Source organism: Oncorhynchus masou, unplaced genomic scaffold (genome assembly GCF_036934945.1).
Source record: "Oncorhynchus masou masou isolate Uvic2021 unplaced genomic scaffold, UVic_Omas_1.1 unplaced_scaffold_97___fragment_2___debris, whole genome shotgun sequence".
In the NCBI taxonomy this organism is placed as follows: Eukaryota; Metazoa; Chordata; class Actinopteri; order Salmoniformes; family Salmonidae; genus Oncorhynchus; species Oncorhynchus masou.
The window spans coordinates 129,534-154,915 of NW_027016553.1; the positions used below are offsets into that span (position 1 = coordinate 129,534).

A 25,382-nucleotide genomic window follows, 5' to 3' on the forward strand; every position below is an offset into this window, starting at 1 on the left:
AGCATTTGATTTTTGTGCTTAATAAAGACCAGGGATGTAGTGGTAAAAACAAAAAGGTGGATAAACAGTAAACAGTGGTTGAGAAAATGGGCAGTGAGTCAGGTTGCACGTTGTAACCAAACTTGAAAAATGGTCCATAACTCCAATGTGTTACTTTCGGTTCTTCTGTCAAATGTGTCTCATGTTGTATACTGACAGAGGATTAAGTCAGTCTAGTAATTTGCCTGAACAAGACGAGTAACGAACAGCAAATCAGATACTGGGAATAGTTGACCTATTTACCTAGTCAGCTTGTTGTTGAATGCAATCGTGGGGCAAACGCATTTGAAAGAAGTTTTGATAGCCTTTGTTTATAAAAAAAAAAAGGGAATCCCAGCTTTCGATCGCTACAACAACTCCTAAAAATGAGCGCAAACAGCAGTACATCAGCATGGTTCGGCGTGCTGGCGCTCCTTAATTCACAGTGAGTGCATAGGGGAGACTGGGGCTAAATGTAACACTGGACAATTCTAACAGACGCCTACATTATATTCACTGTGTTTATGGGGACATTAAGGTCATCAATACGTTGCTAACTAGTAACAAGATCATGTTTAGAATTTGGGATCCAGCTATTATGATTTGTCCAATGGGGTATGCATATATGCAATCCTGTGCTTCAGCCTATTTATTTAGCCATTATGCTGCATCAGTTGGGCTACAGCTGATAATGCTTATTGGATTATGTATAGACTATGGTAAAAGTAAGCCCTTAAAAAAAAAAAAAATCTGGTATTGTGACAGCACTAGAGGTAAGTAATGTAAACTAACACTCATTTACAGTAGATGTGACCATACACACCGTCATTCTCTCCGCTGGCCGCAATCGTTTCCATGGAGTCAGAGCTCTCTTGCTCCCCCCCTTCCGTTGGCCCTGCTGTTGCAGTGGAAGCGGTAGCCTGTGTGGTGGTGTCCGCTGTCTCCGCCTCTGTCGAACTCTTGGTCCACTGCAGAGCGTTCTTCTGCAGAGGGAGAGTCAGACAAGTGACTCCTATCAGATTCATGTGTGCATGTGCATTTTAGGTAGAGGTTTGTATGACGTTTATAAGGGGTGGGGATAAGAGTTGTGTGTTCGCATGTTCAAGAGATTTGGTGAATGGAGTGGGCTTGTTCCATACCTTTAAAGTGAACAGACTCATCCTGCCAGGAAGCTTGAAGAAGATGCTGTTCTTTACTCGGTCCCCCCTCACCTGGGAGTGCAGCATGGTCACCAGACAGGCCAGAGGGGCCGTGCCACTTATGGACAGAGAAGAGCAGATGAGTGTGAGAAGCAGACAAAAAAATGTGAACTTGCAAGGTAATACTATGGTATGCAAAAAGACTGCAAAAAAAAAAAAAAAAAAAAAAGAAAGATAATATTTTCCTTTTGTTATTGTACCATCTCACCTTCTGTTTTTGTGGAACACATTGTGTATCCGGCCAGGTAGAGATCATGGGGGAAAGGTGAAAAATGACAAAGTGAGTTACTTATTTTACATAAAACGAGTGATATTATTATTGTACAGTGCCTTGCGAAAGTATTCGGCCCCCTTGAACTTTGCGACCTTTGCCACATTTCAGGCTTCAAACATAAAGATATAAAACTGTATTTTTTTTGTGAAGAATCAACAACAAGTGGGACACAATCATGAAGTGGAACGACATTTATTGGATATTTCAAACTTTTTAACAAATCAAAAACTGAAAAATTGGGCGTGCAAAATTATTCAGCCCCTTTACTTTCAGTGCAGCAAACTCTCTCCAGAAGTTCAGTGAGGATCTCTGAATGATCCAATGTTGACCTAAATGACTAATGATGATAAATACAATCCACCTGTGTCTCCGTAAAATCATAAAGTGATATCAAAACTGCACTGTGATATCTCAAAGTGCTTTAAAGAATCAAAAACAGAGTGGACATCATGAAGAACAAACATGGCCAAGATGTTTATTGGTATTTGAAACTGGAGCAACAAGCACTGGCCAGGTACTGGGGACAAAAAGAAGTAGTCCTGGGGCATGGTCCTAGGGCCGCGGTTTAAACAGGTCAATCATGAAGCAAAATTATTCAAACTTTTGGAAGTGACATCTGAATGATCAACTCTCTAATGATTCAAAGCACAGGAAACCACCAATCTTACCATCTGAGACAAAGCTGAGTATAGCCCGCAAAGATCTCAGGATGACCACTCAAATCAACCCACTGGTGAAGGGAGATGCCAAAAGTGACTCAGCCCCTGTAATAGGGTTAGAGGCCCAGTGAAAGACTCTTCAGCCTGAAAATACAGAACTGACTTCAGTAAAGACTGTTGAGACCGAGTGCGTCTCTGAATCAATGGACTCTATAAATTCACCTGCATGATAGTGCACCAAATCTAGGTAGAGAGCTGAAGGGGAGAGTAAAACAAATCAGCCAGGCCAGTGTCCACTGGAGTAATATGATCTTTTTGTTCTAGTCAGGAAGAAAGATACAACAAAAGTTTCCCAAGTTTAAACAGCCCAAGAGAGCACCTGGGAACACACCATGATAATACTGTGAAATTTAATAACATCCCCAAGAGGTAAAATATATAGTGAAAACAACAGGAAGATTTCCCAAGCTAAACATCCCAGGTCCATTGAGTTGTGAAGAAGTTTAAAGCACAAAAAGATCACGATAATATTGAAATGGAAGGAGTATCAGAACTGCAAATCTACCAAGACCTGGCTGTCCCTCTAAACTTTCAGCTCATACAAGGAGAAGACTGATCAGAGATGCAGCCAAGAGGCCCATGATCAATCTGGATGAACTGCAGAGATCTACAGCTGAGGTGGGAGACTCTGTCCATAGGACAACAATCAGTCGTATATTGCACAAATCTGGCCTTTATGGAAGAGTGGCAAGAAGAAAGCCATTTCTTAAAGATATCCATAAAAAGTGTCGGTTACAGTTTGCCACAAGCCACCTGGGAGACACACCAAACATGTGGAAGAAGGTGCTCTGGTCAGATGAATCCAAAACTGAACTTTTTGGCAACAATGCAAAACGTTATGTTTGGCGTAAAAGCAACACAGCTCATCAACCTGAACACACCATACCCACTGTCAAACATGGTGTTGGCAGCATCATGGTTTGGGCCTGCTTTTCTTCAGCAGGGACAGGGAAGATGGTTAAAATTGATGGGAAGATGGATGGAGCCAAATACAGGACCATTCTGGAAGAAAACCTGATGGAGTCTGCAAAAGACCTGAGACAGGGATGGAGATTTGTCTTCCAACAAGACAATGATCCAAAACATAAAGCAAAATCTACAATGGAATGGTTCAAAAATAAACATATCCAGGTGTTAGAATGGCCAAGTCAAAGTCCAGACCTGAATCCAATCGAGAATCTGTGGAAAGAACTGAAAACTGCTGTTCACAAATGCTCTCCATCCAACCTCACTGAGCTCGAGCTGTTTTGCAAGGAGGAATGGGAAAAAATTTCAGTCTCTCAATGTGCAAAACTGATAGAGACATACCCCAAGCGACTTACAGCTGTAATCGCAGCAAAAGGTGGAGCTACAAAGTATTAACTTAAGGGGGCTGAATAATTTTGCACGCCCAATTTTTCAGTTTTTGATTTGTTAAAAAAGTTTGAAATATCCAATAAATGTCGTTCCACTTCATGATTGTGTCCCACTTGTTGTTGATTCTTCACAAAAAAATACAGTTTTATATCTTTATGTTTGAAGCCTGAAATGTGGCAAAAGGTCGCAAAGTTCAAGGGGGCCGAATACTTTCGCAAGGCACTGTACATATGTTACATATTACAGTAGAGATGTGTTAATTAAAAAGGTGTGGGTGTGTGGTTGTTGACCTCATTTCCTTGAGTCCTTTGGTCTGGATAACATGCAGGATCTGCTTGGGCGTCATGGGGGCATCAGAGAAGTTCTCCAGAACCTGAAAAATACAATACAGTAAGTAATGAACATGTTAGAGCACACACAGAACATTTGAGAGTTAGGCCTAATCATAGCTCTCGAAAATAGCTGTTAGCGTCGCTCGCGGTTGGCTGCGTGTGTACTAGGACTGACCATTTATTCGACTGGTCGATTGTTTAGTCTGGGCTGTTGGTCGACCGAGATTTCTTTAGTCGAGCAGTAGTAAAAATACTTTGCAAATAATGTTGTAGAAGACACCTGTCTGAGTGGACTGAATCATTGTGGAGGCCGTGGGGATGGCACAGTCCATCACTCTGTTACTGAAATTGTACACTACCGTTCAGAAGTTGGGTCACTAAGAAATGTGCTTTTTTTGAAAGAAAATCAATTTTTTTGTCTATTAAAATAGACAATTTATCAGAAATAGTGTAAACATTGTTAATGTTGTAAATGACATCTGTAGCTGAAAACAGCTGATTATGGAATATCTATAGGTGTACAGAGGCCCATTATCAGCAACCATCACTCCTGTGTTCCAATGGCACGTTTTGTTAGCAAATCAAAGTTTATCATTTTAAAAAGGCTAATTGATCATTAGAAAACCCTTTTGCAATTATGTTAGCACAGCCGAAACCTGTTGTTTTGATAAAGAAGCAATTAAACTGGCCTTCTTTCGACTAGTTGAGTATCTGGAGCATCAGCATTTGGGTTAGAGTGTCTAGTTTGAGAAACAGGTGCCTCACAAGTCCTCAACTGGCAGCTTCATTAAATAGTACCTGCAAAACACCAGTCTCAACGTCAACAGTGAAGAGGCGACTTCGGGATGCTGGCCTTCTAGGCAGCGTTGCAAAGAAAAAGCCATATCTCAGACCGGCCAATAAAAATAAAAGATTAGGACGGGCAAAAGAACAGACACTGGACAGAGGAAGATTGGAAAAAAGTTATGGACAGACAAATCTAAGTTTGAGGTGCTTGGATCACAAAGACGAACATTCGTGAGACGCAGAAAAAAATGAAAAGATGCTTCCCACCATCTGTCAAGCATGGCGGAGGCAATGTGATGGTCTGAGGGTGCTTTGGTGGTAAAGTGGGAGATATGTACAGGGTAAAATGGATCTATCACTCCATTTTGCAACACCATGGCATACCCTGTGGACGGCACTTCATTGGAGCCAATTCCCCCCTACAATAGGACAATGACCCAAAGCAGAGCTTCAAACTATGCAAGAACTACTTAGGGAAGAAGCAGTCAGCTGGTATTCTGTCTATAATGGAGTGGCAAGCACAGTCTCCGGATCTCAACCCTATTGAGCTGTTGTGGGAGTAGCTTGACCATATGGTACATAAGTGCCCATCAAGCCAATCCAACTTGTGGGAGGTGCTTCAGGAAGCATGGGGTGAAATCTCTTCAGATTACCTCAACAAATTGACAACTAGAATGCCAAAGGTCTGCAAGGCAGTAATTGCTGCAAATGGAGGATTCTTTTGACGAAAGTTTAAAGTTTGAAGAACAATTATTTCAATTTAAAAAATGTTTTTATTCATAACCTCGTCAACATATTGACTATATTTCCTATTCTTTTTGCAACTAATTTCATGTATGTTCTCATGGAAAAAAAGGACATTTCTAAGTGACCCCCAACTTTTGAACTGTAGTATATATGGTTAAATAATATAAGAACAATGGTGCAACACTAATGGGGGGAAAAATTATTTAACAAACGCGCTTTGTCCCGCGTTGGATAGCGGATTGCCCTTTCCTAGACCATGTTGCCATGTGCATAATAGCAAAGCTAAACAGCATAATGGTGTGGAGAACAATGAGGTGGAGGCAGCAGCAGCGCTAGGAGACGAGAAAACAGCCCGTCTTAATTGTCTAAGAAGTGATGAGGAAACCAACTTAATTAGGCCTATAATTAACAGCCTAAGTTAAAATGTGCCTGGCTTTATAAATCATCCATAAACAGCGCATTCAGAAATTATTCAGACCCCTCGACTTTGCCAAATTTTGTTACGTTACAGCCTTAATCTAAAATGTATTAAATATTTATTTTTTCCTCAATCTACACACAATAACCCATAATGACAAAGCAAAAAGGTTCAGAAATTTTTGCAAATGTATTACAAATAAAAACAGAAATAGCTTATTTACATAAGTATTCAGACCCTTTGCTATGAGATTCGAAATTGAGCTCGGGTGCATCCTGTTTCCATTGATCATCCTCAAAATGTTTCTACAACTTGGGAGTCCACCGGTGGTAAATCCAATTGATTGGACATGATTTGGAAAGGCACACACACCGGTCTATATAAGGTCCCACAGTTGACAGCGCACGTCAGAGCAAAAACCAAGCCATGAGGTTGAAGGAATTGTGCATAGAAATCCGAGAAAGGATTGTGTCAAGGCACAGATCTGGGAACGGGTACCAAAACATTTCTGCAGCATTGAAGGTCGCCAAGAACACAGTGGCCTCCATTCTTAAATGGAAGAAGTTTAGAACCACCAAGACTCTTCCTAGAGCTAGCTGCCCGGCCCAACTGAGCAATCGGGGGAGAAGGGCCTTTAGGGAGGGGAACTAGAACCCAATGGTCACTCTGACAGAGCTCCAGACTTACTCTGTGGCAATGGGAGAACATTCCAGAAAAAAACCCATCTCTGCAGCATTCCACCAATCAGGCCTTTATGGTAGAATGGCAAGACGGAAGCCACTCCTCAGTAAAAGGCGCATGACAGCCCGCTTGGAGTTTGCCAAAAGGCACTTAAATACTCCGACCATGAGAAACCAAGATTGGCCTGAATGCCAAGCATCGTGTCTGAAGGAAACCTGGCACTATCCCTCTGATGAAGCATGGTGTTGGAAGCATCATGGTGTAGGGACGTTTTTCAGCGGCAGGGACTGGGGAGACTTGTCAGAATCGAGGGAAAGATTAACAGAGTGAAGTGCAGAGAGATCCATGATGAAAACCTGCTCCAGAGCAAGTTTCAACGTCCAACAAGACAATGCAGGAGTGGCTTTGGGACAAGTCTCTGAATGTCCTTGAGTGTCCGGACTTGAACCCGATCTAACATCTTTGGAGAGACCTGAAAATAGCTGTGCAGCGACGGTCCCCATCCAACCTGACAGAGCTTGAGGATCTACAGAGAAGAATGGGAGAAACTCCAAATACACGTGTGACAAGCTTGTAGCGTCATACCCCAAAAGACTCTAGGCTCTAATCACTGCCAAAGTCGCTTCGACAAAGTACTGAGTAAAGGGTCTGAATAATTATGTAAATTGGATATTTTCCACAAGTCAAATTTATTCCACACCATCCTTCCTCTTTACCTCCTGAGCAACCAGTAAACATCCTGCTTCGAGTTTGTCACATTCTCTGCATTAATTTTGCAGTCACATGTGTTACGGTGTTCAGATTTTGTTATCACCAATTTATTGGTGTGAATATGATATGCTATAAGTCAGGCCCTATTGGTCATGTGCATGCGATGCATACATGTCACACTTAGGGTTGGGGAAATCTGGAATGTTTTTCCCAAACAAATGATTTAGTAACAGAACTTTTCAGTCAGAAATGGCTGTAATTATGCTGCATCTTCAGCAACACAGACAGCGTGATACACTGTTGATGTTCTGTGGTGGTTGCTGCAGCAGGGATGAGAGAGAGACAACGGGTGCTAGTCACAGTTGCTTGCCGTCTTTCTTATTTTTTAATTATTCTATTTTTTTATTTTTTACACAGCAAGTCTGAGTCCGGTCCAACACAATCAAATCAATTGCGGTTGGACTTCCTCTAGTCATGTGAGTCTTAAAGCATCAGACAAGCTCTGTGTTTGAACTAGTTAAGCGCACTGCTAGTTGATGGAAAGATGCGCATATATATATGTTGACCAAAAAGAACAGACGAAAGAACAAACGACTATCGGTTGACTAAGGTAAATAAATATATATATAAAAAAATGTCGGGGTTAGCCTCGCATGCGAAACAGTTTTCAAAACAGATATGAAAGGGGAATATCAGCATATCAGCAAGAAAGAAACTTTAAAAAAAATACATTTACTGTAGCGGATTAGCACAGATCCATATGCTTTGTGTGCCTCCAGTTGACAAACTGCACTTCCTCTCCATTTACGCTGACACACAGGTGTTCAGGGCATGCTAGATAGCCAATTAGCACAGGTGGCCGTCTACATCTTCTTTAAAAAAGCGCGGCAACATGGAGATATGGCTGTGTGGAAACACTAACCTTGTAAAAAGATGTGTAGTAATTTTACCTTTATTAAAATATTTCTCAATGTTGAAAGACACGTTCCTTATGTTACCAAAAACGCAAGCTTTGTGTTAATGTTCAGAATGAGCATCAGGGCTCTAAACAAAACTCCACCAGCCAGAAGATACTATCTTCAATAGGTGCTATAGGTAGTTAGGAGAAAGCTAACCCATTCATAGAGGCTAACTATAAGTCTGTACCATACATACAGTCCGTGAATACAGAAGCTTCAGAAATATCGGGTGCAAACGAGAAACAAAAACGTGAACTCCATACCTCAAGAATGGAAGACTTAGAAAGGCTGTGCCTAAAACCTTTTAAAAGTATTTATTAAAATGCTTAAAAACACATGAGTTAACCACTCAAGCTTTGTCAGCAGAAAGGGGAAATTGAAGCAATACGCTAAGACAGAAATAGTACACAACACAAACCCATAACTAGGTCCATCACTCTAGGTGAACCAATTCATATCTAATCAGGCGATGTAGCTTAATATTTTTTCTAAAGTGACATCACTACATAGCCTAGTAACCTGTGGTTTAACAGCCATCTCCACTCACTTAAAAATGCAGTGAATTATTGATTAATTGCAATGCTGAAGATGAAAAGACCAGAGACAGATAGGTGGTTGGGGTTGTGAGATCGATCCAGCGTCTCTCCGTGTGTCGCCATGACAGGATGCATGAGAAGGAACAATACATAATACAGACTGGGTAGTAGAGCACTGCTTCAAATGAACCCAAGGACATACAAGCAGGAAATGGAATGGAGAGGAAGGGTATTTTGGTCAGGGAGAGACAAGCAGACAAAGCCTCCAAGCACTCCACCAACCACGCATGCACCCTAAAGATGCAGATCCCAATAGAGAAACAGTATGCTGCATGATTAGGTGAGTCGTTGGTGAATAACAGAATGCTACGACATGTGGCAATCAATGTAACATTTATCTTGTCCATGTCCCAGAAGAAAATGTAAAAATAGAAAACTGTCCCTGAGGAACCAGGGGCCAGATGGTCAATAAGTTAGACTTATCAGGGTACTCTGCAATCTGTGGAGAAAATAAAAGAACCTGCTCAGTTTTAAATATATATATATATAAATATAAATAAAAGAACCTGCTCAGTTATAATATATATATATATAAATAAAATAAAAGAACCTGCTCAGTTATAATATATATATATATATATATATATATAAAAAAAAATGTGTGCCCCTATCTTGTTGAATATACAACCATGTGTCCACTGCCTATCTACCTGAATGTGTGAGCGTGCAATGTATGTGTGTTTCCAGCCTCTGTATGTCTTGTGCCATTAATTGGTCGGTCATTTCTGTATGCCTCAGCAAATTACAGAAGTCCTTAGTTTGAACATGCTTATTTTACACACAAACCTAGCATGGCATAGCACAAGATTCAGAACACACTGGATTCCTGTTATTAGTCTCAGTCTATAAATATTGTTTATGCTCCCAAAAGCTACACATTCTCCACAAGGATCGGCAGTGACATATGGGCCTTAGCTTATAAATACATGCATTCTCTACACAGTCAAAACCAAAAATGGCACAGAGCTTTGTAGCACTTCCATGGCGTGCAGGCATGCAGATAGGCAGAAAACAGTAAAATAGGGTCTGGCAACTGAACAGAGCCACATCCTAAAATGCAGGCCTGTGCATTTAAGGAACTTCCACACACATATTAAGGAAGGAGAAATGAGCTATAACGCATCTGCATGTACAATATAAAACGTGGTAGGATTTATAGCATTGTGAACTGAATAAAATTAAAATGCGTCATTAACTGCATCCAGTTCAAGATCCGCAAGAAGCAACAATGATAATATCAAATTGTATTTGTCGAATAAAACAGGCGTAGACCTTAGTGAAATGCTTACTTCCAAGCCCTTAACAAAAATGCAGTTAAGAAAATCCCTTTAAAAAGTAAGCGATAAGAATAACAAATAATTAAGGGGCAGCAGTAAATAACAATCACGGGGCTATATACAGGGTGTACTGGTACAGAGTCAATGGGTCAATGTACGGGGGGCACCGATGTTGAGGTAATTATGTACATGTAGGTAGAGTTATTAAAGTGACTATGCATAGATAATAACAGAGTAGCAGCAGCAGTGTTCCGGGGGAGCAATGCAAATAGTCTGGGTAGTCTTATGGCTTGGGGGTATAAGCTGTTTAAAAGCCTCTTGGACCAAGATTTGGCGACGGTCAGCTTGGCCCCGGTCAGGATGTTCTTGATGGTGCAGCTGTAAAACCCTTTGAGGATCTGAGGAGCCATGTCAAATAATTTCAGTCTCCTGAGGGGGAATAGGTATTGTTGTGCCCTCTTCACAACTGTCTTGGTGTGCTTGGACCATGTTAGTTTGTTGGTGATGTGGACACCAAGGAATATTAAGCTCTCAACCTGCTCCACTACAGCCCTTCGATGAGAGTGGGGGGGGCGTGCTCGGTCCTCCCTTTCCTGTAATCAAAACTCATCAGGTCTCCGACCTCCTCCCTATAAGCGGTCTCATTGTTGTCGGTAATCAGGCCTACCACTGTTATGTCATCAGCAAACTTAATGATGGTGTTAGAGTCGTGCCTGGCCGTGCAGTCATGGGTGAACAGGAAGTAGAGGAGGGGACTAAGCACGCACCCCTGAGGGGCCCATGTTGAGGATCAGCGTGGCGGATGTGTTGTCATGAAGTCCAGGATCCAGTTGCAGTGGGAGGTGTTTAGTCCCAGGGTCCTTAGCCTAATGATGAGCTCTGAGGGCACTATGGTGTTGAACACTGAGCTGCAGTTAATGAATAGCATTCTCACATACAGTGGGGCAAAAAGGTATTTAGTCAGCCACCAATTGTGCAAGTTCTCCCACTTAAAAAGATGAGGCCTGTCATTTTCATCATAGGTACACTTCAACTATGACAGACAATTTTTTTTTTTTTTTTTTAGAAAATCACATTGTAGGATTTTTTATGAATTTGCAAATTATGGTGGTAAATAAGTATTTGGTCCCCTACAAACAAGCAAGATTTCTGTCTCTCACAGACCTGTAACAACTTCTTTATCAGGCTCCTCTGTCCTCCACCCGTTACCTGTATTAATGGCACCTGTTTGAACTTGTTATCAGTATAAAAGACACCTGTCCACAACCTCAAACAGTCACACTCCAAACTCCACTATGGCCAAGACCAAAGAGCTGTCAAAGGACACCAGAAACAAAATTGTAGACCTGCACCAGGCTGGGAAGACTGAATCTGCAATAGGTAAGCAGCTTGGTTTGAAGAAATCAACTGTGGGAGCAATTATTAGGAAATGGAAGACGTACAAGACCACTGATAATCTCCCTCGATCTGGGGCTCCACGCAAGATCTCACCCCGCGGGGTCAAAATGATCACAAGAACGGTGAGCAAAAATCCCAGAACCACACGGGGGGACCTAGTGAATGACCTGCAGAGAGCTGGGACCAAAGTAACAAAGCCTACCATCAGTAACACACTACGCCACCAAGGACTCAAATCCTGCAGTGCCAGAGGTGTCCCCCTGCTTAAGCCAGTACATGTCCAGGTCCGTCTGAAGTTTGCTAGAGAGCATTTGGATGATCCAGAAGAAGATTGGGAGAATGTCATATGGTCAGATGAAACCAAAATAGAACTTTTTGGTAAAAACTCAACTCAATGTGTTTGGAGGACAAAGAATGCTGAGCTGCATCCAAAGAACACCATACCTACTATGAAGCATGGGGGTGGAAACATCATGCTTTGGGGCTGTTTTTCTGCAAAGGAACCAGGACGACTGATCCGTGTAAAGGAAAGAATGAATGGGGTCATGTATCGTGAGATTTTGAGTGAAAACCTCCTTCCATCAGCAAGGGCATTGAAGTTGAAACGGGGCTGGGTCTTTCAGCATGACAATGATCCCAAACACACCGCCCGGGCAACGAAGGAGTGGCTTCATAAGAAGCATTTCAAGGTCCTGAGGTGGCCGAGCCAGTCTCCAGATCTCAACCCCATAGAAAATCTTTGGAGGGAGTTGAAAGTCCGTGTTGCCCAGCAACAGCCCCAAAACATCACTGCTCTAGAGGAGATCTGCATGGAGGAATGGGCCAAAATACCAGCAACAGTGTGTGAAAACCTTGTGAAGACTTAAAGAAAACAGTTAACATCTGTCATTGCCAAAAAAGGCTATATAACAAAGTATTGAGATAAACTTTTGTTATTGACCAAATACTTATTTTCCACCATAATTTGCAAATAGATTCATAAAAAAAATCCTACAATGTGATTTTCTGGATTTTTCCCCCTCAATTTGTCTGTCATCGTTGAAGTGTACCTATAATGAAAATTACAGGCCTCTCATCTTTTTAAGTGGGAGAACTTGCACAATTGGTGGCTGGCGAAATACTTTTTTGCCCCAATGTAGGTGTTCCTTTTGTCCAGGTGGGAATGGGCAGTGTAGAGTGCAATAGAGATAGCATCATCTGTGGATCTGTTGGTGCGGTATGAAAATTGGAGTGGGTCTAGGGTTTCTGGGATAATGGTGTTGGTGTGAGCCATGACCAGCCCTTCAAAGCATTTCATGGGAACATACGTGAGTGCTACAGGTTGGTAGTCATTTAGGCAGGTTACCTTAGTGTTCTTGTGCACAGGGACTATGGTGGTCTGCTTGAAACATGTTGGTATTACACACTCAGACAGGGAGAGGTTGAAAATGTCAGTGAAGACGTTTGGTCAGCGCATGCTCGGAGTACATGTGCTGGTAATCAGTCTGGCCCAGCGGCCTTGTGAATGTTGACCTGTTTAAAGGTCTTACATCAGCTGTGGAGAGCGTGATCACAGTCTTCCAGAACAACTGTGGCTCTCACGCATGTTTCAGTGTTACTTGCCTCGAAACGAGCTAAGTTATTTAGCTCGTATGGTAGGCTCGTGTCACTGGGCAGCTCTCGGCTATGCAACGCAGCCTCGTCTGGCAGTTGCAGAAGAGTGGACTGCCTCCCATTGAAATTAACAGACTTTTGCCAGATGCAGACTGTTTATAGCAGTAAATATGCACTGTTAGGGCTCTGCATAACTAATGTAGGGGCCTGATCATGCTGCTCAGCATAAAGTCAATTCCGAGTGGCATGACATGAACCTCTCCCTCTCTCTAAATTACTTTATTTGCCTCATTTAGTAGACCTAGCTATTTAGACCCCTCTACAAAGCACAGAGAATAGTGTGTATGTAGCAGATGAAACCACGGCCGAAAAATGTCTGACAAATCTAGATTTTTAAATGGTGAAGTACGGGTTAAGGTCAGGTAAGGACATCCCAAACATCCCAGATAGCACTGACCATAGAAACACACTGTGGTGCATTTCCACACATTGTTTACCCAAAAGGCTCAGACTTTTCTGTTTCCATCTATGGTCCGGGAACCTGTGTCTTATTGGTCCATGGCTCTGGTAGATCTGACTGAACTTTAACACATTCTCACAACTGTTTTGATTATGCAGAGGTTGTTGCTGCTCGTCACATAACCTCACTTTCAGCCCAACTAGGGATATAATTTCCCTAGTATAACATAAACCTTTATATCCCTAGTATACACTAGTGTAACACTGGTGTTACAGTCGAAACGCAGCATTGAGGACTTGCAGTACACAAGAACACAGACATGATTTCTATACTATTACGGTATCCTACAAGCTACTTCTTATCTGGCTTATTTATCAACATGGCTACATAAAAACATTTGCACGCATGCACCAGGTTTGCTATCCAAAAACTATGGTGATGGCTACATAAAGACGGCTCTATCCATCTTTATATGGTTGTAGCTAGCTGCCACCTAACATTAGCTAAACTGGGGGTGGTAACGTTAACGTTATGCCCCCCTGACCCTTGTTGACTCCAGCCACAGAGGGGCCTGGCTAAATGTGTTAAAAAATACGAAGATCTAACATTAATTACACTAACGTCAGCTGGGAAACAGTTTTGGTGGTTTACTAGGAAATGTATATGTAGTTACATGTTCAATAAATGGTGGTAGTCTGGCTAACGTTAACTTGCTAATATAGTGAGTTATGCTAGCTAGCAAACAAAGGGTCAAACGGGAAGGCAGACGTACCCCTTAACGTTAGCCAGCTAGCTATGCGCCTGTCAACAATGAGGGTTCGTTTAGCCACAGCCACACGCGGAATGGCAAATCAAGAGAATAAAAAACGGTATTTCGTTATTACGGGCTCAATGTATGTATTTATTCCATTGTTAACATGTTGGCAATTTAATGCTGGAGCACTCCCTGCCAGCTAGCGTTAGCGGGCTGCGTGCAGTGCCAACCAGACTCGGTACAATCTTTGTTCGGATGCCGACAGTTGTTCGTTTACCCTGTCGCACAGGGGCTGTCAGTACATTACACAATTACAACTAGTAATTAGTAGTATATTACCATGCGAGCCGCCTCAGCCCACGTGCGTTCCTTCTTTCTCTTCTGTTTGTCCTTCATTTCCTCCCTCTAGTAGCTAGCTATCCTCTCTCAGTTGCTCCTCCAGCAGCAGTTGCGATAGCTTCAATGGGTCAGGAAACGCCGAACTAGCAAGCTACGTTAGCTGAGCGGTTTCTCTCCGTTTTGCTAACTTAGCCTTCCCACCACGCAGTTGCTCGTTTTCTCGCTCGTCCTGTGCTCGGTAGGCACGTCCCTTGTTGAGCTAATTCATTTATATAAACTATTGTTGTTCTAGTCTAGTGCACTGTAACGTGACAGAAGGCTCATGAGAAGCTATCTAGTAAACACGTACGAGGAGCGCAGTAACGAGCGAACCCTAGCAGCTACGAGCGCATCTCGTCTGTTGAAGCTACATCTGCTGCAGGAAAACCTCACTTTGGAATGCAAGGCGGAGAGAACACAACAACGAGGTCAAGGGTCAAACACACTGCAGGAACGCAACACAAAACAACTCTCCCCACCCCCTCTCTATGTAGCCACTCTACAAACCAACGCTAGTGGGAAGGAAATGACGGAGAACAAGACATTGTGGCTCAAGTATCTGCAAAATGAGCCACAATGGCGTCAACATGTAACCTGCCAGAGATCTACCTGAATAAAAAATATGGAAGAATCTAAAATCAGATGCCAGGTTTCGATAAAAAATTACGTCAATTCCAAAATTGTACTCATAGGCTACTCACATTACATACCATAAGGGAACATACTGCTGCAGTGTTTACAACAAATGCGTTCTGATACCTGAGTATAGTCTATAATGCATAGAGTACTGATAATAATGATTATCCGTGTCACACAGAGAACATCCACATTAAAACACACATATATTCACCTTACTAAAATAGGTATAACCTGTAATTTCAACAGCCTGATCCTGACACGTTGTTTTGTAAACTGAGGTATGGGGCTAAGGAAATGTCACCACATTTGTGGATAGAGCTATGAATGCAAACCTGGACAGAGTTTGTGAGATTGACATGGTGATATAGTTGGAAGCTATACATTATAGAAGAAAATTACAAAAACTTGAACAGTAGGCTATATGCAAACTTACTCCACAACTAATGCAACCTAAATCCATGTTGCTAACAGTTCAACAAAGTTCTTCATCGAGGAACTGTTTGCAACATGGATTTAGGTACTATTTGCAGATTTTGACCAGCAAATGAGATGGAAAAGATGAGCTTCCTCCATCATCTTCTCTTCTTATATAGTATCATGATATGGGGTCCATAATGTCATATTGTCATAAGTGTTCAAGTTTAATATGAAGTATAGGATCGCATACTAGGTCAATCAGTGTTGGTGAACCGTATTTAGCAACCACAGCAAAAGTTTGTCAAAGCGGTGTGTCTGACGTCACACTCCCATAATGCACGCGCTCTGAAACTCCAGCGCTGCACTGGAAAACCCAGGCCCTGAAAATAATAAAATAGTTTTACAAAATATCTCAGAGAAAAGGAACAAGAACCGATTACCGAACGTTTTAAAGGTACGTTTATGCCAATTTCTAACAGAAAAGTCCCAAATATAAGTCTGCCAGCCTGATAGTAAAAATCGACTCATGCCGAGCAACTTCGTGACATGAACTTGCTGAATTTCTTTTGCAGTTTTCAAATAGTAGTGTAATACGTCTATTTCTGTTAATTACTTAATTACTATCTGTAATAATGAAAAGCATAACTGTTCCGCTGGCGCTCACCAAATGTTCAGAATACAAAAGTGTTAAAAAGTTTTTTTTTTAAATGTTCGTCCTTATCTTCGCACTACGTGCCACCATTACGTTTTTTTCGATCATGAATTACATTAGCTAGTCCCATTTATCGAGTTTTCTGTTTACTCTATATTCTAATTGACTAGCGTTGCGTGATTGAGATAGTCGTTTAAAAAACACATTTCTGAAACACATCATTAAAGATCATATACAGGTTGAGCAGCTCGAGTTGATGATTAACCATATGTTCGTTGTATTTAGAAACTTGGTTGGTTTTCAAGTGTTACTAACATACCTTGTTTTACATTGTGTTGAGATCAGAGACGGTTTTGTAGTTAGAATTTTCTAATATAGAAAACCTTGGCTCATCATGCCACCCAATTTCCACAAGAGGGCACTATATGACTAGAATATTGATCTGCAGCACTTGCACAATTATAACCATCGTTGTACTAAATCCTCAACTTCAATTTATTGCGACAGTTTTCCTTTTTTCACCTGTGTAATTGCAAAATCCGAGGAACTCCATTACATTACAATTTCAAAGTAATTACTGAAGTACTGTGTAATTACACTGTTACTACCAATGACATATGTCTATGGTTATTACACAGGTATAGGTATGGGGTGTGTCAGGCACCAGTGTGACTGTGGGTAATTTCATCACACAACAACTATAGGCTGATCTGTGCTTATTTGTGCTTATATATAGGGCTGTAATCATGAAGAACTGCCACTCACATTCAACCCCTTCTCTGGCTGGTGTGGCTGGATGAGACCGGGAGAAGAACCACACAACTTACCCAAGAATTAGCCTCTGGAGAGACACACACACACACACACACACACACACACACACACACACACACACACACACACACACATACAACTCACACAAGCTCAGGTAGGTTCATACACATCCAGTCCGAGCTTTAACGGCTGAGTGTTTGACTCCTCTCCTTTCATCGCCCAGGCCCTATTGGGTTGCTATGGCAGCTGCTGCTGCAGAACCACCCCATCTGATAGAAGCTTGTACTGGAAAGGGAGACAGGCGGACAGACCGTCGCCTGGAGAGAGTACGAAACACTCCACTAACAGCATTCAGCAGCACTCAACACCCCACTCTCCATTAAGGGTGGAGCCAAGGTTGTCAAGTTTGAAGGTCCTCTCTTAAAATACCCCATGAGTCTGCTCAGGCTTATGCTCCGTTGCCCTCTGCAGAAGACCCAGCGCTGTTTCCTCTGCTAGAAGATGTTCCAACAGAAGGAGCACCTGAAAAGCCACCTGCAGGCCCATGACGCCAACAGGCAGGTGTTCCAATGCCAGGAGTGTGGCAAACAGTACAGCACTCAGCTGGGTTACCGGCGCCACCTTCTGGCCACTCACACCCCCACCTCCCTCTCTGGTGAGCTCCATTTCCAGGAGGGAGAGCCCACCCTGCTGGAGCAGCTAGGGAGCCACACCGACAGGCCTCAGCCACTGGGGGGTGCCACCGACGCCATCAGGGAGAGGAAGTATTCGTGCGAGCGTTGCGACCGACGCTTCTACACCCGCAAGGATGTGCGGCGCCACGCTGTGGTGCACACGGGCCGCCGGGACTTCCTGTGCCCGCGCTGTGCCCAGCGCTTTGGCCGCAGGGACCATCTGACACGCCACCTGAAGAAGAGCCACGTCCAGGAGGCCACACCCACTACCCCCACAGCCACACCTGCCCCCACCACACCTGGCCCCGTAAAGGAGGAGCAGAGTCCTGTGTCATGTGGCATGGGGCCCCCCTCAAAGGAGCCCATAGAGACCTTCCCCATGGACATGTACAGCAGCTACCCCCTGCAGACCATGTCCAATCCAGGCATGGGCCACCACCACCATTCCCTCATGCAGGTTTCCCTGTCCACGGCCATGGGTGTTGGCCGCCACATGCCGGACCCCGCTCCCCATCCCCACCACCACCTTCCCCAGCCCCAGCAGCAACAGCAGCCTTATGGCCACATGCCCAGGTACCAGCATGGATCTACCTCATACCCACACCCTGACACGGAGAGCTTTCTCATGGACCTGCAGAGTGGGCTGCCTCCACACCTGACCGCAGCCTCCTCCTCTACCTCCTCCTCTCCTCAGAGGGAGGTGCTCTCAGAAGCCCAGGGTGGGCCAGGGGCCGGGGACCCCCACATTCTGTCCAGGAGCCCCGCTCTCTCCTCGGCCGAGTTGTCATGCGCTGCTAACATGGACCTGGGTCCTCTCCTGGGCTTCCTGCCATTCGGCTTGCCTCCCTACAGTGCTCATATGAGTATGGGAGGTCTGGTAATTGGCTACCCCTCTAGCTCCACCTCCACTGAGCCGCCCTCCTCCTCCAGTCCCCTGCCTTCTCAGGCCCCAGGAGGCCTTACCTTCCTGCAGCCTCCACAACCGCACGCACCCCAGGGTCCCGGAACCCACAACCACAACAACAACCAGCTACCTCAGGGGTTCAGCAACCCTGGAATGAGCACTTCCACCTCCCTACCTCGCTACTACCAGGCCTTTCAACAGTGAGCAGCCTGAGACCATGTGACCCACATGATCTAACACCAGGCCAAGGGACACTTCAAATAGTCACAAATAAAGCCTCCAATAGAATGTGTTGTGTTTAGAACTGGGATGGGCAAGTGGAATTTTGTTGTCCCCTTTCTTAACAGCGGAGAGGGAGGGGGGGGGTTACAGTTAACACGTTTAGCAATGGGGCAGAGTGAAGATTTAGCAATTTTATAACAAATTTCATTCATTTCTACAAATTTGTGCATTGATGCATTGGTGCATTGATCCGCAGGTCAGTTGCCCATCCCTGGTCTAAAATGACCAGAATACAACACAAGTGATACATACACTATATATACAAAAGTATGTGGACACCCTTCAAATCAGTGTATTGGGCTATTTGCGCCACACCTGTTGCAGACAGGTGTATAGAATCGAGCACACAGCCATACAATCTCCATAGACGAACATTGGCAATAGAATGGCCTTACTGAAGAGCTCTGACTTTCAACGTGGCACCGTCATTGGATTCCACCTTTTCAACAAGTCAGTTTGTGAAATTTCTGCCCTGCTAGAGCTACCCCAGTCAACTGTTCCAGACAGCAGGTGTCCACATACTTTTCATCGTGTGGTGTATATGCTTTCAATGTGCTTGCATTTAAAAAATAAATAAAAATACAGACATTTTCAGTCCTTAAAAACGATGCTCATTAAGCTTTCGGTGGCAATAATTTCCATTATGACGTTGAACACAATGAACCACCTCATCAGTATTACCTCATCCGATTTAAAATAAACTTGAGCAGAAGGAGAATAGGGGGAGTGTCTTTTAGCAACCCAAATGTTGTTTTACTGAAACCTGTTAGAAATAGGCCAAGTGGTTGCACTTTGGAAAGATCGCGTCAGGTCTATACAATGTGGACATAAGTGCTACATGACACCTGCCACTCATCTTGATTATTTTTTTTCAACAATGTGATTTACTTTGATGACAATTGTTATGCTCGATATATAACATCAGTTTGCATAACATTGTACTTTTGTGTCATCATGTAATGCTTATTTATACAAAAACTAGACACGTTTAATTTTTAAGTTACTTTAAAGAAGTTTCCTCTACCCAGTACCCCATTCCACTTATTTGGTCTGTTCCAGACAGTTTTAGCACACTGGTTCAAGTAATCAAGGGCTTGATTATTATTATAAACTGGGTGATTTGGGCCCTAAATGCTGATTGGCTGAAAGCCGTGGTATATCAGACCGTATTCCACGGGTATGACACATTTATTTACTGTTCTAATTACATCGGTAACCAGTTCATAATAGCATTAAGGCACCTCAGGGGTTTGTGGTAAATGGCCGATATACCATAGCTAATGGCTGTATCCAAGCACTCCTTATTGAGTCATGTATAAGATCAGCCTTGAACCGTGGTATATTGGCCATATACCACACCTCCCCGGGCCTTATTGTTTAAGTTGATGTTTTAAATCAGCTGTGCGTGTTCTGGTATAGACCAAATAAGTGGAATTGCAGGGGGTACTCGAGAGGTTTGGCAAACACTTCTATAGAGAGTTTTACTGAAATGGGTTTCATATTACTGCATATCATTGACTGTATCCTGTATTCAGTGAAATGTCGCACAGATGTCTTAAAAAATGCTACTGTTGTGCCTCTTGGATGCCTACTCTCGACTGTGTTAAAGCACTTATGACATTATGAAAGGAGAGAATTGATGTCTTAAAAAATGTTTTGTTTCTTTTACCTCAACAACATGCTCTCTTCGATGAACAGCTAAACAGAATTATGTCCTGTGGGGTTAGGGTAGGTCTATATCTTTCCAATTTACTTTGGCTCTGAGTTGTGCCATTAGATCTAAAGTGAAAATGTAGGTTTTATGAATCTAGTTGCTTTTTTTGTTGTTGATACAACATACAGTGATATTAATTGACCCATATTCTTTCTACCTCTATACTATTATAGTATATGTTTTTCATTTTTGCCATGTTCTGTCACCGGTGTAATCTAAAAATATAACAAGAAGTGTAACAAGCAGTATGGAAAATGTTGTATAACATCTCCTTGAACATTGTCTCTTTTACCAGTTCTCATGTATTATATCCTATCCTGATATGTAGATCTCTATTCCACACCCATGTTTATTTTATACTTGTTTGCCGCATTCCAGACTGACTACATTGCAGATGCCTGCCAGATCTCACAACACCTGGATGGGTGTTTTAAGATATCTGCCAACCACATCATATGATATAGCAATCTGATGCCCGGCTGTACAGTCGATGACGTCACATGCCACCATTGGTTGATGCAATGCACCTGTCTGCAATGTAGTTGGCCCGGAACGTGACTGTTGACTACCTCAGAAAAGAGCAACTTTTTACTCTTCATACTATTATGTAGAGTTTATTTTTTGTCAGTTCAACGAACGCACACTTTAGTACTAGATTTGTTTTGAGGTTAGCTTAGCATATTGACGGAAGGATGTTAGCACAATAATTAAGTTCCAATTATATTATGTTAAATGGTGATTTTGTTGTATTGAATTGCGGTGTTGCCTGCAGTAAAATGAGCTACTATTTAGGCAAACTTCCCCGTTAGCTCTTAGGACTACCCTCGTGCTGTTAGTACCATCACCCTGTAGAAGAAGTTACAAAATAAGAATTGCTCTTATCATATTATCTTTCAAGCATTTTCTTATTATCAGAATGTGAACATTAAAGTACCACATAGATTGATTGATTTTTCACTATCGAACACATTTCCTCTATAGGTGTAATTTCATTTGTTTTGGCTTGAATTTGCTTCCATACATTTCCACACGAAAAGGTACAAATATTAAAGAACATTTATGTACATTTTACGAGTCAAATGATGTAGCGTAGCCACTAATTAATCACACACCAGTTTATTTAACACAGACAGACCAAGATGAGGATCTTCTGACTGATTGTGAGGGAAGTCTTTACAGGAATGCTGTCCAACGGAAGAGGTCAGAAGCACATTTACAACATACAGTGAGCAAGACAGGAAGCTTCGTTGCATTTCATCAACTGGTAGACCAGAATCAATTTACATGAAGTTGATTGCAGTGCAAAGACGATAAAACTACTGTAATGTAAACAATATATCTTCTAACCACAAAATGAACCAGAGTAACATGTGTGGTGTAGGAAATCTGTTGAACTGATGATCTTCCATAGTCTCTTCGCCAGGTATTTCTTCAGTAGGACCTGGGACTTCAGTACTATATTGCTGCCCTTGGCCTTCTCTGCAATGTTGTTGAGCCACGGGCGTCTTAGACACTGTGCAGCACTTATTCGTCCTCTGGCCAAACAGGGAAACGAGTAGAAGTATTACAATTAAACTGTAATAATCACATACTTTTGTTAATGTAGTGTATATTAGACTCGCAACATATAAGTGATGACCCCTAAGGTCCACATCTGTAGGGAAGGACACAAAGTCAAAGTTGACCACCTCTGGGACCAGAAATTCAGGGGTTCTAAAATTGACTCAGAGCCTACCCGTAACCTGTAGCTGATTCCCAGGAAGAAAGAACATTCATTTTCAAGGTTACCTTTGAGAGAGATACTCACAATAAATCCCCCAACACACACACACAGCTGTGGAGAAAGGAGGGATTACCTTCTGACCAGCCCAAAGTCGACAAATCTTCACCTGATGGCCAGTGTGATTTACACAAAGGATATTCTCCAGTTGTAAACATTGTAGTGGATAAAAAAAAACATTGATTACTTTTCATGACACCGACACATGCACGAGTGCCTCTTTGATTCATGGTGAGTGACCACGCAGTGCTTCAGGTGGTGATTAAAATGTGTCTTGTCATTTGTGACAGTTGGTGGTGGGCCTTAAAATCTAGTTTGATACGATGCATATCGAGTCCACCATACTCACTTTCAGGTCTAGGCGAAGGACGTACAACTGATGCATGTCGCTGACCTTTTCACAGATCTGCTTGGCAAACACCATGGCATCCACCTCGGTCAGCGGTGCCCTCTCATCCATGATCCTTTCAAACAGCTCTCCACCCTCAACACTGCCACACACAGACGGCACGCTGACCAACTCCGCTGCTCCTTTCCCCTTTCCATTGTGTTCTTTTATTTGATGGATGTAATGCACTTTGTTTCGTCATGTATCCATATTTGGGATGATTCTGTCTACTGTATGTACAGTGGGGCAAAAAAGTATTTAGTCAGCCACCAATTGTGCAAGTTCTCCCACTTAAAAAGATGAGAGACGCCTGTAATTTTCATCATAGGTACACTTCAACTATGACAGACAAAATGAGGGGGGGAAATCCAGAAATTCACATTGTAGGATTTTTAATGAATTTATTTGCAAATTATGGTGGAAAATAAGTATTTGGTCCCCTACAAACAAGCAAGATTTCTGGCTCTCACAGACCTGTAACTTCTTCTTTAAGAGGCTCCTCTGTCCTCCACTCGTTACCTGTATTGTTGGCACCTGTTTGAACTTGTTATCGGTATAAAAGACACCTGTCCACAACCTCAAACAGTCACACTCCAAACTCCACTATGGCCAAGACCAAAGAGCTGTCAAAGGACACCAGAAACAAAATTGTAGACCTGCACCAGGCTGGGAAGACTGAATCTGCAATATGTAAGCAGCTTGGTTTGAAGATATCAACTGTGGGAGCAATTATTAGGAAATGGAAGACATACAAGACCACTGATAATCTCCCTCGATCTAGGGCTCCACGCAAGATCTCACCCCGTGGGGTCAAAATGATCACAAGAACGGTGAGCAAAAATCCCAGAACCACACGGGGGGACCTAGTGAATGACTTGCAGAAAGCTGGGACCAAAGTAACAAAGCCTACCATCAGTAACACACTACGCCGCCAGGGACCCAAATCCTGCAGTGCCAGACGTGTCCCCCTGCTTAAGCCAGTACATGTCCAGGCCCATCTGAAGTTTGCTAGAGAGCATTTGGATGATCCAGAAGAAGATTGGGAGAATGTCATATGGTCAGATCAAACCAAAATATAACTTTTTGGTAAAAACTCAACTCGTCGTGTTTGGAGGACAAAGAATGCTGAGTTGCATCCAAAGAACACCATACCTACTGTGAAGCATGGGGGTGGAAACATCATGCTTTCCGGCTGTTTTTCTGCAAAGGGACCAGGACGACTGATCCGTGTAAAGAACATAATGAATGGGGCCATGTATCGTGAGATTTTGAGTGAAACGTGGCTGGGTCTTTCAGCATGACAATGATCCCAAACACACCGTCCGAGCAACGAAGGAGTGGCTTCGTAAGAAGCATTTCAAGGTCCTGGAGTGGCCTAGCCAGTCTCCAGATCTCAACCCCATAGAAGATCTTTGGAGGGAGTTGAAAGTCCGTGTTGCCCAGCAACAGCCCCAAAACATCACTGCTCAAGAGGAGATCTGCATGGAGGAATGGGCCAAAATACCAGCAACAGTGTGTGAAAACCTTGTGAAGACTTGTGAAGACAGAAAACAGTTAACATCTGTCATTGCCAAAAAGGGGTATATAACAAAGTATTGAGATTAAGTATTTGGTCAATAACAAAAGTTTTTTTTCCACCATAATTTGCAAATAAATTCATTAAAAAACCTACAATGTGATTTTCTGGATTTTTTTTTTTTTCATTTTGTCTGTCATAGTTGAAGTGTACCTATGATGGAAATTACAGGCCTCTCTGATCTTTTTAAGTGGGAGAACTTGCACAATTGGTGGCTGACTAAATACTTTTTTGCCCCACTGTATGTCTCTGAATGTCTGTATTTTGTACTTTAGTGTATGCTGCCAGCAAACCAAATCTCCCCTCAGGAGATCAGTAAAGTATATTAATGAATTGTTAATTTATTGATCCCTGTTAAATTATACGTAGAATGTTGGGAAGCACTACAGTGTAATGGAGTTCATGACAAGGAATATCAGAATGGAATATGAAGGAAGAGTACCAACTTACTATTCCAGAATTAACCCCAGCTGGTGCTTGGCCTCAAAGACCTCGTAGAGCTGGAGGATGTTGGGATGACTCAGCTGGTTCATCGCCTGCACATCGTTATTCACCTTTTTTCACAGGCAAATGTCAACATACAAATATGTACCTGTAAAAATAAATAAATATATGTATTTATATCATGTTGACATTTATCAACATGGTAAAAGTACATTTAACCATTCACACAATGAGGAAACCGACTCAAGTTAACTTAGCAGTGACAAGTGAGGTCCTGCCTGGCAGAGATGCTGTCCTAGGTAGTGGCTCGATGGGTGGGGCTTGGGAATTTCCCTGGCAGGTGTGGGGGCCCCTTTGCTCCAGACCTCAGTTTCAAGACAAAACAGAATAGTCTTCAATGGAAGTTGGACACATATCCTACAAGCCTCTCATTTTCACAATAGCATGAGCATTGTTGTAACATCAACATTGAGAGAGCAAAA

At 42.7% G+C, this 25,382-nt stretch overlaps 2 protein-coding genes across 4 annotated transcripts in view; one reads left to right on the plus strand and one right to left on the minus strand.

Annotated features, from left to right (window-relative positions):
- LOC135538805 (polycomb group protein ASXL1-like) overlaps positions 1-15,127 on the minus strand; it is a 30,570-nt gene extending 15,443 nt beyond the window's left edge. For all 3 annotated transcript variants that reach the window (XM_064964723.1, XM_064964724.1, XM_064964721.1), the window contains exons 1-4: positions 14,618-15,127; positions 3,857-3,939; positions 1,158-1,278; positions 842-1,001 (exon numbers count right to left, since the gene is read on the minus strand). In XM_064964723.1, the coding sequence (XP_064820795.1) occupies positions 842-1,001; positions 1,158-1,278; positions 3,857-3,939; positions 14,618-14,674 (421 nt within the window). In that variant the 5' untranslated portion in view covers positions 14,675-15,127. The remainder of the gene's footprint in view (positions 1-841; positions 1,002-1,157; positions 1,279-3,856; positions 3,940-14,617) is intronic.
- A 910-nt stretch (positions 15,128-16,037) lies between these two features.
- Positions 16,038-19,069, plus strand: LOC135538810 (zinc finger protein PLAGL2-like). The gene is made up of 2 exons (XM_064964735.1): positions 16,038-16,166; positions 17,101-19,069. Exon 2 carries the CDS (start codon positions 17,640-17,642, stop codon positions 18,918-18,920), a length of 1,281 nt encoding a protein of 426 aa, XP_064820807.1. The 5' UTR covers positions 16,038-16,166; positions 17,101-17,639; the 3' UTR covers positions 18,921-19,069.
- The last annotated feature ends 6,313 nt before the right edge of the window (positions 19,070-25,382 follow it).